General features: G+C 32.4%; 2 protein-coding genes across 2 annotated transcripts; both read right to left on the reverse strand.

The window, feature by feature from the left end:
• Positions 1-939: 939 nt before the first annotated feature.
• On the reverse strand, positions 940-2,607 carry LOC133198245 (uncharacterized). The gene has a single exon (XM_061334367.1). The coding sequence runs from the start codon at positions 2,605-2,607 to the stop codon at positions 940-942; it is 1,668 nt and encodes a 555-aa protein (XP_061190351.1).
• Positions 2,608-11,946: 9,339 nt separating this feature from the next.
• On the reverse strand, positions 11,947-12,960 carry LOC133198246 (uncharacterized). The gene has a single exon (XM_061334368.1). The coding sequence runs from the start codon at positions 12,958-12,960 to the stop codon at positions 11,947-11,949; it is 1,014 nt and encodes a 337-aa protein (XP_061190352.1).
• Positions 12,961-14,456: the final 1,496 nt, after the last annotated feature.

Here is a 14,456-nt window from a genome sequence, read left to right on the forward strand (position 1 = left end):
AAAGTTTCTAAATATTGAGAAACATTTTTTTTAATGATCGCATCTATTTGTTTAAGGCTAAGGTTGCATAGTAGGTTTGTCAAACCACTGATAAGAGCAATGTTATTGTGTTAATGCTTAAAATTATTTTTTTAGTAATTTTCTCAGTAATATTCGAACAATGCAAAAAGTACATTGACCTCAAATATTAGATAATATAGCTTATTGTCTCAAAATATTTGTTAAATCAAATTATAAAGAGCTAGGTTCACTTTATGCATAAAATGGCCCTGTAGATATACCAATTTATTGACTAACACCTTATGTACCATTTTAAACATCAAGATAAAGTAGAGACTGAGTGCTTTCATTTCCTATTAAAATTTTCCCCCTTAAAGTCCAGGTCTTGGAAAACAAGCTTTATGGAATCCCAATGTTCTTGAATTTTAAGGAAAACAGGCATATTAAAGTACTTTCAGGGGAGAAAAATAATATGAGCGCACCCTCTGATCTAAAAAATAAAACAGGTTTTGTAATCCTCAGATACGGTTCTATTAGTAATTAATTGCATATTTTAGATCAAAGATTGCGCTCTATATCAAATATCAAAAATAGCTTTAAAAATTGGCTGTTTTTGTAGAACTGTTCAGGATATGAGGAAAATGACGCATTTCATGACGTCATAATGCATTGACTAGCCAGAAAATTACGTCATTTTTGGTAGATTCGCAATCGCCAAATGTCTCAATGAAATTTGATGCATTGACAACTAAAACTAAGCAGTTGCAGTTTTTCAGAAATTCACAGGCCAAAGAAGACCCTAAGTGAACCTTGTTCTTTACCATCAAAGATCTAATATATTACAATGATGTAAATGTACTCAGTATATATGATATTTTCACAGCTTTGTAAATAATGGTCCATGCCGCTGCACGGTTTTTATAAGACTAGTATAAGCAATTATTTAAACTCGTACACTCTTATATTTCTTCGATTGCTACATACACAACAGATGTTTCTGTCTTGGTTTATTTTCATAAAATCCGGCCTTGGAATATCCTCAAAGAGTCGAATCAATTGACCATCACTGGAAAGCACGTGGATATTGTCGCTTTGCTTTCCCGCAACATATATGTTGCCATCGGTGTCTCTATCAAGTCCACATGGTGATATTAGGAAGGGACTGTTGTATGTCCATATAGTCAAATCCATGTTATTCCATGCTGTCACTTCGTTTGTATTCGTATTACTATACACAATATTTCGTCCTGAGGAAATTATATATTTTACTCCAAATCCTGTGTTATATTCTTTAATATGCCTTCCGTTTTCGTAAATTTTTATAATTTTGTTGTCACATGCCAAATAGAAATAACCAGGTACATATGCAATTCCAAATATCTCCCTTCCAATCCGTATTGTCTTTACCTTGTTAAGGAAAGTAAGCGATAACACTGTTATACATTTTGATAATGTGCATCCTACAAACAATTCTTTATCCTTTTGTGCGAGGCCAAATGGCTGGGATAATGACCCTATTATACTTTTACATTCCCAGTACTTATCATATACAAAACATTTATCATCATAGGAACTTCTTTGTGGTTTCCTGGTTGAAAGAATAAACTGTCCATTTCCTAGAAATGCTCCATCACGCACACATCCAACATCAATCCTGAATTCAGAGATTATTTTCAGCTGAACTCTTCTCAAGTCAGTCATAATGTCAATAACTGACTCGGTAACATTTGCTTCTTGGAGACTTTTCAAATCCATGATTTCTTCCAAAATATAAGGCTTTTCTTCTTCAATCTCGATGTGTATTTGTGAAAATTTAAAATTTTTCAGTCGAGCAGTTATCTTCTTTCCTCTGTAATACTTTATCACTGATTCGGCGTCATCATCTTCGTTCTTTGCTTCCTCGAGATTTTCAGTACAAAAATCCGCGCACTGAATTCCATCAACGAATGATTTCATGCATTTGTCATACTTCTCTTTAGTTTTCTTGACAACTTTTGACATATTTGTTAAATGTTCATTTTTCAGGTACTCTAAGTGGTGAATAGCGGCATTAAATTCTTGTTCAGCACTTTCTGAAAAACTAGCAGATCTGTCGTGTAATTTAAGGACTAACATTTCCTGTTCATTCTTTGCATCGGCCAGCTTGTTTTTCAGAATTTGCATGTCTTCAAGGATGATATCATTATTTTCTTTCAAACATTCCCTTAGGTTTTGAGCGGTTTTTTCGACTGTGTCAACACTTCCACATTCTCTGTGTTCCATACTCACACACATTGTACAGCATGGTTCTTCATGGTCATTGCAGAATAGTTCTATCTTTCTGCCTTGGTGATTCAGGCATGTGTTTTCTCTGACAGCATTTGGTACAATACTAGTTGTTTTCAATTCTGTCAATGGAATTAATTTGTGGTTTTGAGTCGTAAGTCCCCTTTTATGATATTTTATACACATTTTGCATAAATACTCCAAACAAACGAGACAATATTCTGTTGCATCCTCTTCTTCGCTCTCTCGCAAACAGGCCTGACAATTTATTTTGTCTACATTCACGAATACCATTTCCAAAACATCATTAAGAGGAAAAAGACCCGCCCACTCTTCCAGCATATCAACTTCACCAAAACAAGGAATATACTTACGGCATAACGGACAATTAAACCCTAAATGTTCTTCCGTACCTATGCAGGAACTCACAATATAAGATGACAAACACTCATGACAAAAAGAATGTGTACACGGTAGATATCGCGGAGTCTTGAATTTTTCGAAACATATTGAACACATTGTAGAGTTATCAAGGGTTATTCCTGATGCCATAATATATGTATAGATTATAACAGATGACCTCCGAGCTTAAATATCCGTGTTTTGAAAACGAGGCAACCTTTCGATACAGACTGCTTTCGGGACAAAATTAAATGTACTTGGTGTACATTATCCGTCACTTTATTTGCCGGGCCTAGCTTTTTTTTTTTATTTGGGATGTATATAATATCTCTTTATTACTAAACATCTTTCTTTTCTACATGCACTGTGGCAACGCACTTTGAAAAAATAACGCACTTTGAAAAAATTTTTCAAAGTGCGTTAAATTTAGGACAAAACGCATTTAAAAAAAAAAATGCGTTAACTTTGGGACAAAATTAAAGCACTTTGAAAAAAAAAAATTCAATGTGCGTTAAAGGCCGAGGTTTTCAACCGGTCGGTTTTCCTCTGGTAAGTTTAGTGTGGGGTGGAGCTCAATCGAAACGGCTGTGAAGCCCCGAGGGAACCACGCTGGCTTGTGTATACCTACCTACGACATTTTCCTAAGACATGGTAAAACAATATCATTGTTTTTTGTAGTGTGGGTCAATTGAAATGTTGACCGTCAAATTTACTAAATAAAACATGCTAAATTTTTGTTAGGGACGGATTCCTAGTTCAATTCCTTCTTTTAGAATTAAATATGTTTTAATGATTGGATAATTTCAATATAACTGTGTGTTTGTTAATTAATTTCAAACGTTAAAATGAGTATTGGACCAAAATATTTTGTTATAAGCTGGCGACGCAAAGGGAAGTAATTCGAAATGCAAGTCGTTTATGGCAAAACGAAAAGAGAAAGGGAGTCATGAATAAGTTTCTAAGTAAATAAGACTTATTTGGTAAGTCTCTAAGTAAATAAGACTTTGGAGACTAAATTTTATAGAAATATAATAAACTAAATAATTCTTTTTTAAAGATAATTCCTACGTGAATTGAATCATCTGTATCCTACTTTTTTCCCATCGGAATTCGTAATTTCAAATATTATTAAACAAAGCAAGATAATGTAATACGACTAATTTCTCTTCTAAAACTCCAGGTTATTATACCGTAACTATCTTCACCATGTCTCAAAGAAAAGCGACAAGTACAATCATGTACTTGTCTTGATAGAATTTCAACTGAAGAATATGACAGTGTTGTCATAATCATTTTAAAAAAAAGATATATTATTATATTTAATTACATGATACTTCAAAAGAGGGTCGGTATATTCTGTTTAAATTAAAATGAATTTACGTAAAGTTATCATGTTTTGACTAACTGTATAATTATCGATTGTAATCGTGAAATGAAATTCCCCTTTCTTAAATTACATTTTTAATATATATGCATGATTTTTTCCTATCATTTATTTAATTATTTGGAAGAATTATATTTATAGCATATTCCTAAGAATTTAAAAAAAAAACCCAGAGCTTTGATTGCTTCTTTATCACGTTGCCATATGCGGTAGACATCAAAAGCCTGAATGTTAATTCGATGGTCGGTACGATATTCAGGCAAGGTACACATGATATACACAATGACAGAAAACTAAATGTCAATCAAATCCAAGTATTCCATCTCAGGCTTAATTACAGGTGACTGACAGGGGTTCTAAGACCAGGTAAATTTGAAGGAGGTGCTTATTTCCTCCCCCTTTAAGAGTGTACATCAACATTTTTAACCATGGAGACACTTAACGCACTTTGAAAAAAAAATGTATTAAACGAACATTTTGGACTGAAATTTTAATAATTGTCTGCATTATTTTGTTATATTTCTTTCGAAAACCGGATGAATTGATCTACCCTCATTGGGAACGAGGAGAAGACAGGTAGAAGGTCCCTCATCCCAACTCTTCATCTTTCCTACCCAAATATCTGTATTTACTTAACTGGTAATTTAATTTGAGAATATATATGAAACAGATGAAAAAATAGAGATAAACTTTCCTGAAGAAAAAAAACCGCACCCTGTTATATTAAAAAAGAGAGGCTCAGGGACCATATCGCTGATCTAAGCAACATAGCCAACTAACTATATTTTGGCCAAAGTAGCTTTACGAAATCAAATACAATACAAAAAAATGTATAAAGAGCCTAAATAATTAATTTTTCATACATCTTTATACTAATAAAATAAATGTTGAAAAAAGAGCCATCATATTGTGCGTGAATAAACAATTTTTTTTTCATGCTTATCAAATAACTATAAAGAGACCATCATATTATGCGGGAAAATTATTTTTAATGATCATACAAACTTGGAACCCATTTTGTTGCACTTCTCGTACATGTAGCCTTAAAGGTCATAATTGAAAGAAAGAAAACTAGAATTCTCAATCTAGTAAAAAGTATAAGGAAGTCCTTAGTGCATTGAATTTTTGCTCTTTTAAAATTGAAAGTCCATTAATGTTCACTGTCATCAGACCTACATTAGCCGTCGGAACTGGGGTGGGCATTGGCTAGGCCAGTAGGGGGACTTAGCTCCTTTTTTTGCAAAGATAGACATAATATAGGCATTTGCTACCATATTGACCTATCCCTGCACATTTGTTTTTCAAAGCGCGTTAATATGGTCGATATTATAGCACTTTGAAAAGAAATATTCTTTTTTCAAAGTGCGTTAACTTTGTCCCAAATCTAACGCACTTTGAAAAAATTTTCAAAGTGTGTAATTTTTCAAAGTGCGTTGTAACAGTCAACCATGAATTTATAAAAAAAAAAAAAAAATGCATGTATTTGTTGCATAAATATTTATATAAGTAACTGTTTTAAATCTTTTTGATTTTCAAACGTGTTGAATAAAATTTTTATTTAACCCACGTTTACACTGGAAAAATATATTGTGTATATGCACCCGGTCATACTTTATATAAAGTTATCCTTATCCCAGCAGACATTTTCACGATGAAACCACGTCGATTCAACATGTTTAGTCATTTATACATTAAAAAATGTTTATTAAAAATTATAATATAATAATTCAAATAGTATATAGTCAGGAAGTATACCAACTTGTTAAATTTGATTTCATTGAAATTTGTAAAATGTTCAGTCCCTTTCTCTGAATTTCTGTTATTCATGGAAAACTTCTCTTGGAATTAAAATGCATTGAAATGCAAAAAAAAAATTGTCTAAAAATTGTGCCCTTTGCTCACGAAAATGGTGTTTGTCGGTCAAGTTAAGACTTGGCATTCTCTCTCAAGCCTGAAAATTAAATCTGAGTGTATGTACATGTATATTACTCTCGCTGGTAAATGTGAATATCACCAACAGTAATCAATGTAACCAAATGAACAATAATAAGAACAATGACCTCTGAAAACAGAGGTGGGGTTAGGAGACGTGGAGTAGTACCCCCTGCTTTAAAAATCTTGTCATGATCGAGTAAGAGGAAAAATCTGTAGACAATTCAATATGATATATTTATAGGAGATACTTTGTCATACATTACAAGAAAGATGCATATAGGAAAATTACATGTGAGATAGTCTATAATTTAATTATCATTATATAGATATACTCTACAATATGTTAAAAAAAAATATCTGTTTTGAATACATTCTAGTTCAAAATTGATGTCTACTCATCGTCCTGTGGGATAAAGTAAAATTTTAAATGTACACCAATGTATTATTCGGAAATCGTGATTAAGCTAAAATTATTTTGCAACTAGGATAAAATCAATCTGCATTCGTGGTAAGACAAGTACGAGTATATGTTTACATGCTCTGTATCAAAGCTATTTTATGTTTCCTATCCACCTCTGTCCGTCCAGCTATTTTCATATCTGTTTATATTTCCAGTCATGCACAGATGATGCATTTTTGAATCATAAAAAAGAAATATGCTGCGCTTGTCACTAGAATTTTACTTTTTTGTGACGCTAATGGGTTTTATTTGACGATTGTGTCTTGAACATTTGATAAACCCGAAGAATGGGTAGGACTTATTTGGAGTGCAGTATGGAAAAGAAATTCCTACACTGCATGTGTTAGCAAACTGTTAACCTTTGATTCTTCGAGGAATCTTTTCAGAGAATTCTCAACCAAAAAACAATATTGTTAATACTTTGACTCTAAGAAATATTCTCATTATGCACAGTAACTGGTTAACTCATCAGAGTAGTACAGTCTGAACGTACAAGAACAGGAACCCAGATTTAAATTCGCATATGACAATGACAATATTTACGTTACAGGGAGAGATAATAACATTCATGTATTGTCTAATAATGGTGCACTTCTGCGGGTTTTCGATGATCTTTCAGGGCCATCTTTTAGGAAAATTCATAAGCAAGACAACGTTTGTTGTGGTTGGATTGAACATCATGTTTATGAAAAGAAATAAATCAGTTTTATATTGAAAAAAATATATTTATTGTGTTTGTATCAAAGAAAAATCATATCGATGGAACTTCAGACTGGTGATGGTATTTTAATGATATTTAAAAAAGATCCCTGCTATTATGTGTCATTTTTTATGTTTAAAATTAAAATTTCTTATGATATTATTTTCAAAGGAAAATGATTAGTTTGAATTAAAGAGCATGACATTTACATTCAATAGGCAAGAGATGTTTTTATTTTTATGCATTTAATGCTTCTGATTTCATTTAAGCATACCTTGTGTATCTTACTTTTAAGGAAGCTCTAAACACTAACAAAAAGTGCTTTTTGGACTTGGAGAAATATATATCACATAAAAGGTGTGCATATTGAGATTAATTAGTTCATTTTCAGCGTAAGGTACCTGCCTTATTTCTGCAGGAAAAATGTTCAAAGACAATGGACTATTCGTGAACAGAAATCACTGTTGTTTACTTACATCGGAAAATTAATGGAAAAAATGAATTCAGTTACTTATTTTTAGTCTAATATAATGTTAAGAGTATTTAAATCTATTACAAATTGTGTAATTAACTGAAAATAACTATTTTTCTATCTTACTTCTAAGGGCAGATCACTCTAACTGCATAAAACTACCCTAAAGTAGAACTCCTCAGTGTGCAGTGTTTAGAGCTTCCTTAAATAATAATCACAAAGCATGCAATTTAATGATAAGAAAAATGTATAAATGCAAATTGTTAGGCCATTATTTACACACTGAATTCGACGGATTTTTCCGTTATTTCCCGATGATGACAAGGAGCACACGGCGGGTGTGACCGGTCGGCAGGGGATACTCACTCCTCCATGGCACCTGATCCCACCTCTGATGTTTAGAGGTCCGTGTTTGCTCTGCTCCATTGGTAAGATTAGTTTATGTTGAATTTAAATTTTAAGGTGTCTATTTCAATGTGTGAATAAAATCACAACGTGTTATATAATTATATATCAACTTTGTAATATTTTGTATTGTTTAATAGACTTTTGAACTTGAATACTGTTCGTTATCTCCATATATTTCATTTAGAACAATCAGAGCGACAATTTTAGGAAAGAGGAATTTCACTTGATAATAATTAACTAGTATGAATTATTCGTTTGTTAGCTGTAATATTTATATCTTCATTTCGTAGGTGCATCAGGTAAGTATTCAATTTTAAATAAAATGCATTTTTAGAAAAATTTCAAAATTAATCTTCCTATCATGGACATGATTTTTTTTTATGATTTTGAAAGCATTTTAAATCCTACTTGCCATCAAGATTTACAATTTTTAAAAATATTATAGATATTGACTCCTATATGTTTCAAATTAATTTAAATTTGTAGAGAAATGCATGGAGAAATAAAATACGTGTTTACAGGAGTTACTGTAATTAGATATCTTACTAGAAAAGGACGTTAATGGTAACTTAAGAACAAAAATTAATGATAAACATGATGACTTCAACTTTTCTATCGCCAACTTCCCTTACTTATGTAGCGATATACCTTTATCACCTGCATGTGCGGTATATGCCTCCCATTTGATTCGATACACAAGAGCGTGCTCTACATACGAAACATTTCTAAAACAAGGCAAGCTACTGACAAACAAGTTGATGAACAATGATAAAAACAGACTCGTTTAAGGTCACCATTTTGCAAGTTCAATGCTCGATACAATGACCTTGTAAGCAAATAAAATCTATCAGTAAGTCGAATGTTGACTAACGTTTATCATAATAATTCTTTGACCATTATTTACACTCTGAATTGTCTACGGATTTTTAGTTTGCCCGATCATGACAAGGAGCAGACAGGGGTGGGGGGTGACCGATGGACAGGGGATGTTTACTCTTCCATGGCACCTGATTCCACCTCTGATGTTTATAAAAGGTCGTCTTTCCTCTGCTCCTGATTTGTAATGTTTCAATGGACCTCGAAAACTGTTCGTTTTCTGCATATCTCATTTAACAAAATAGATGTAAAATTACAAGGGTTTTGACAAAACAATATATAATTTAATTATTTTTTTTTTCAAATACGGAAAATTTCAATGGAGCCTATAAGAACCGAAAATTCAAATGCACATTACTCTTTACCATTGATAAAATCAAAATCAGGTCAAAATAGCTCGATTCTACACCTGAACGGTTCTGAATAGTTTTTGAAAGAGTCTTGTTAACTTTATGAATGGTGTACAGTGTTGCTTTTTAAATTCTGAATGTCGATAGATTAATTTGTTTGAAGTGATAGATGATGAAACTTGCAATGAAATTCGTGTCGTCAATATATGTATTTTATACTCTACTTGGATTGAAGACGTAAAGACATTTTATAAGCCGTGCGAATTCACATTTGTACAGTAATGTCCTCGACCGACAGTCAGGGCCCCTCAACAAGTTCAATGATATCTGCCTCACTAAAAATTCTAATAGAGTTTTTAAACACGTTTCTAGTATTCCTACTTTTTTGAAATTTGCAGTTAGCCGATCGAGCGTTGTTGCTTATTCTGTTATTTAACGTTCACAACACAGTTAAGGCAACAATAAGGAGGCGGGGCCTAATTTTTACGGGAATGCTTACTATGACATCACACAAAAATACATGTTCTTCAAATTACCACAAAATGAAATGATACACTATTTTAAACTGTTGGATAGCTTTACACTACATCAATACTTACTATTGCATGTATTTTTGTCGTTGGTTAAATCCCACACAGCAATATATAAACAATTCACTGATCGCAATGCACTTGTCAATGTGACGTCATATCGGAAAATTTGACGCAGTTTGTATGCAGTGAGAGGCGGATCAAGTTATATTTATACAATGAAACATGTGTTTTGTAATTAAATAAAATACTATTTGCAGATATATAAGGGGCCATTAACTTGGATGTGATGTCTATTTATGATTTTATTCATATACTTCCCGTACATTCCCTAGACAATCGAAACTGCCGTACATTTGTATGCAGATTCATTGAAGGGTAATAGAAGGGTCGTAATAAATCGATAGATTGCAAGGGCATACCCTCAATGAATTACGACAAGCTTTTACACATAAACTCAAGAGGTATGAAAATATTTGAAAAGTACTGCGAACCTGATAAAATCTTGCAAATAAATTAATTATATCTATACTTAATGTACTTGACCAGCAAAATATTCAACATATGGTCTAACAAATGTAAGCAATTATATAGTAGAATCTATATAGGTTCGCAGCACTTTTCACAAACTACATAGAGTGGTGAAAATAATTATAAATTAAACTAAGATTTTTAACTTGGTTATGCCCTTGCAATATTGGAATTTATAGATGACCTCAATACTGCAGGTATATTTGCTAAAATCGCGTGACTGCCACATTACGTGACAAATCTAAATAAGAAATCTAAACGTCCTCAACATGTAGTTTTCAGCCACATTACATTTGTCCGATAATAGTAAAGGCCTAAAAAGAATCGCCCATCCTTGTAAAGAATGTATTTTCTGTCTAAAAATTCGCCGATATATCCATTTGGCACCTTAACTGTACTGCGTTGTTTTAAATGAGCACTACGTATTTTTTGGGGGGGAAGGGGATGTTGATAGAAAGAAGAAAAAATTACATAGTTTAGCGCATACAAAACTTGCTCCAGGGTTTCCTTGTAAGAAATTTCACAGGATAAAACTGCACCTTTCAGTCAACTAAATGGTCCTGAAATGTCTCGTAACTGCATGGCAGAGCTCTGCCTCTCAGTTCAGTCATCTTTCAGTTAACTTTCAGTCATCTTTCAGTTAATTGAATGGCAGAGTTTTATCGTTTGTCTCGAAAAAAAGGAATCAATTTCAGATCAAAAAATATCCGTATATCGTTGAACTTTCACGATCTTTGTAGCTGTACAAATATTTTTTGATTTTAAGCTGTAATGTGACCGTCAGCAGATGTAATTACGTAACGTTGGCCGTAATCAGCAGATACCCGTTACATATAAAAATACTGACTTTAGAATTCTTATTGATCAGAAATATTTAGTTTACTTTTTATTTAGATATTTGTTTGTTTTTTTTTTTTTTGTTTTGTTTTGATATTGCAAGCACTTTCAGGGAATATCTCCAAACGTATGAGCATCCTTTCCCTAGCTACATTCTTGTGGTTTAATTTCTTAATTCCTCTCAATTATTTTGCGTTATTTGTAAGGGAATATATTTAATCTTTGTTCAACATCTTCATACTTCATTGTGATACCTACATAGTATACTGTAAGGTAGTTAAATTTGCTTTCAGAATTTGTAAGAAAAATCCAAACCTTTTATCAATTATTGTGTTCAACATACTTTCACAGAATCACAGATGAAATTTCAGCATTCTCTTTACAAATGCTTAAATTGACTTATGCAGTTCAAAAATTTATTTGATCATTTTTTCACCATATGACAAGGTGCTGCTTTTCATGCATCTATCATATGTTGAATAAGCTTTGAATATACGCTGTTCTATCTGAATAAAAATATATATTTTGCAATGATATACATGCATATAACTGTCTACATCTGTCCCAAGAGGTTATATCAACGTACATATCGTTTACACCATTTCCTATTCATGGTTATTGCAGTAGAAGGTAATACAAAATATTTTTGCCAAAAATATCATTTCTGCTGTATTCTTCTTGAAATATCGAATATCAAAGTGATATTTCATTTTACAACACAGTATACTCTAGAATCATTTAAAAGTTATAAGCTGGATTTCTGGGCAGTTCAAAAATTGTCCATCCTTGAGAACAACTATTTGAATTCGAACACTCTAAGGTATTTTCTGTTGCTAGAGACACAGCAGAACTTTCTTCCTTTGTCTATTTTCATAAAATCAGGCCTTGGAATATCCTCAAAGATTCGAATAAGTTCGCCATGACAGGACAGCACGTGGACATTGTCACTCTCTTTACCTGCAACATAAATATTATTATCAGCGTCTTTGTCAATACCACATGGGGATTTCAGACTGACGCTGCTGTATGACCAAATGTTTCTCCCCATACTGTCCATACATGTCACCAGGTTTGTTTTTCTGTTACCGAAGACAATGTGGTCGTTTGTGGCTGTGATATGTTTAACACTTGTACCTGTGTTAACATCTCTAACTTTCACTCCTGACAGGTCTACCTTAACAATTCTGTCATCACATGCTTCAAAGAAATATGATTTCAGAAATGCTATTCCGAAGATTGCTCTTGATACACGTATTGTCTTTATCTTATTGTACGTACAAAGTGACTTCACTTCAATAACCTTTGAACCCGTACATCCTATAAGCACTTCATTTCCCTTTTGGAAAATTCCAAAAGGTGCAGATAATGATTCTATTTCTTTGGTACATTCCCAATTACTGCTGTACACAAAACATTTATCATTGGAACTTTCCCAACGACCACTTTTTCTGGTAGAAAAAATAAACTCTCCATTCGACAGAAAGGTTCCATCTCGCACATATCCGGCAGTAGTGCTAAATTCATGGACCAGGGATAGCTGAAGCCTCCTGAAGTCAGATGTAACATCAAGTACTGACTCGTTAACACGTGCCTCCCCTAGACTTTTCAAATTCATGAGTAGGTTCAAAATAGGTAGTTTTCTTTCCACAATATTAACCTCTATCTGATAAAATTTGCAGCGGTTTAGTTCATTAAATGTCTTCCTGCCTTTGTAATACCTCATCACCAATTCAGTGTCATTATCTCCATTTTTAGCTCCATAGATATTTTTGGCACAGAACACCTTCCATTTTAACTTGATCAATTCCATTTGATCAAAAGCTCTGTATGGTTGTTAAGTACAAAAAAGACAACTGAAATCTATGCATACCTTAAACACTTTATTTTCCAATTCTTACCAAATGCTTGTTAAAGAAACCATTATATATCTGGCATGTCTTAACAACTGTTTGTTAAGAACACGAAAAATAAGCTGAAGGAATTCTTAAGTAAATGCTTGATAAATAAAATTAAGTAAAACTGTTACACTTTTATACAGAGTTTTAACAACTGTTTGTTAAGACTACCCAAAGAATTCCACAAGATATATTCTTAACAACTGGTTGTTAGAAAAGCAAAGGAAGACAAACAGAATAAAGTCTTAACAACTGCTTGTTAAGAATACCAAAAGAATTTCACAAGGTATATTCTTAACAACTGGTTGTTAGGAATGGATAGGAAGTCAAACAGAATAAAGTCTTAACAACTGCTTGTTAAGAATACAAAAAGAATTTCACAAGATATATTCTTAACAACTGGTTGTTAGAAATGGAAAGGAAGTCAAACGGAATAAAGTCTTAACAACTGCTTGTTAAGAATACAAAAAGAATTTCACAAGATATATTCTTAACAACTGGTCGTTAGAAATGGAAAGGAAGTCAAACCGAATAAAGCCTTAACAACTGCTTGTTAAGAATACCAAAAGAATTTCACAAGATATATTCTTAACAACTGGTTGTTAGAAATGGAAAGGAAGTCAAATAGAATAAAGTCTTAACAACTGCTTGTTAAGAATACCAAAAGAATTTCACAAGGTATATTCTTAACAACTGGTTGTTAGAAATGCAAAGGAAGACAAACAATAAAGTCTTAACAACTGCTTGTTAAGGATGCTAGAAGTAGGTTCCTGGAATCCTTTTAAAATTTGTTAGAGACCAGGACAAAAATTGATGATGAATGAAAATGAATGAAGAATAGCACATACAAGTTTAAAGAAATATTCTTAACAACCAGTTGTTAGAGGAATAAGGTTAGGCAACTCAGGAAACATAAGAAAAATGTCTTAACTTTAAAAAAAAAGATTCCTGATTCCTGAGTAAGTCTAAACCCTAACAACTGCTTGTTTAGAATCTAAGATAGCTTCACGAAAAGTCTTAACCCTAACAACTGCTTGTTAAATATAGCTTCATGAAGAAGTCTAAACAAACAGTTGTTAGAATACAAAGGGAAGTCAATTCAGAAAACTGAAAGACAAATGTCTTAACAACTGTTTGTTAAGAATTTCACAATTAAGTTAATATGTTTAATCAGTTATTTGCAAAGAAAATAAGTCTGAAAACAATTGATTGCTAAGAATAGAATATAAAGGTAATTATTCTTAATGATTGTTAGAGAGCCAAGGGAAAAAAATTTAGAAAACAAATTAGAAACAAGTCTTGATAACTGCTTGTCAAGAAAATCAGTTTTAGAAATATCGATTAACTGTTTTTAATTTAATTTAAAAACAAAACAGTCTTTAAAAATATGGCTGAAATATGGCTGAAATAA

Source organism: Saccostrea echinata, unplaced genomic scaffold (assembly GCF_033153115.1).
Source record: "Saccostrea echinata isolate AGI-Se365-2 ecotype Australia unplaced genomic scaffold, CSIRO_AGI_Sech_v1 ptg000033l, whole genome shotgun sequence".
NCBI classification, from domain to species: domain Eukaryota; kingdom Metazoa; phylum Mollusca; class Bivalvia; order Ostreida; family Ostreidae; genus Saccostrea; species Saccostrea echinata.

What these genes read in the sequence shown, in the direction of transcription:
- LOC133198245 (XM_061334367.1), bottom strand. Translation starts at nt 2,607, where the DNA reads ATGCTGGAAGAGTGGGCGGGTCTTTTTCCTCTTAATGATGTTTTGGAA.
- LOC133198246 (XM_061334368.1), bottom strand. Translation starts at nt 12,960, where the DNA reads ATGGAATTGATCAAGTTAAAATGGAAGGTGTTCTGTGCCAAAAATATC.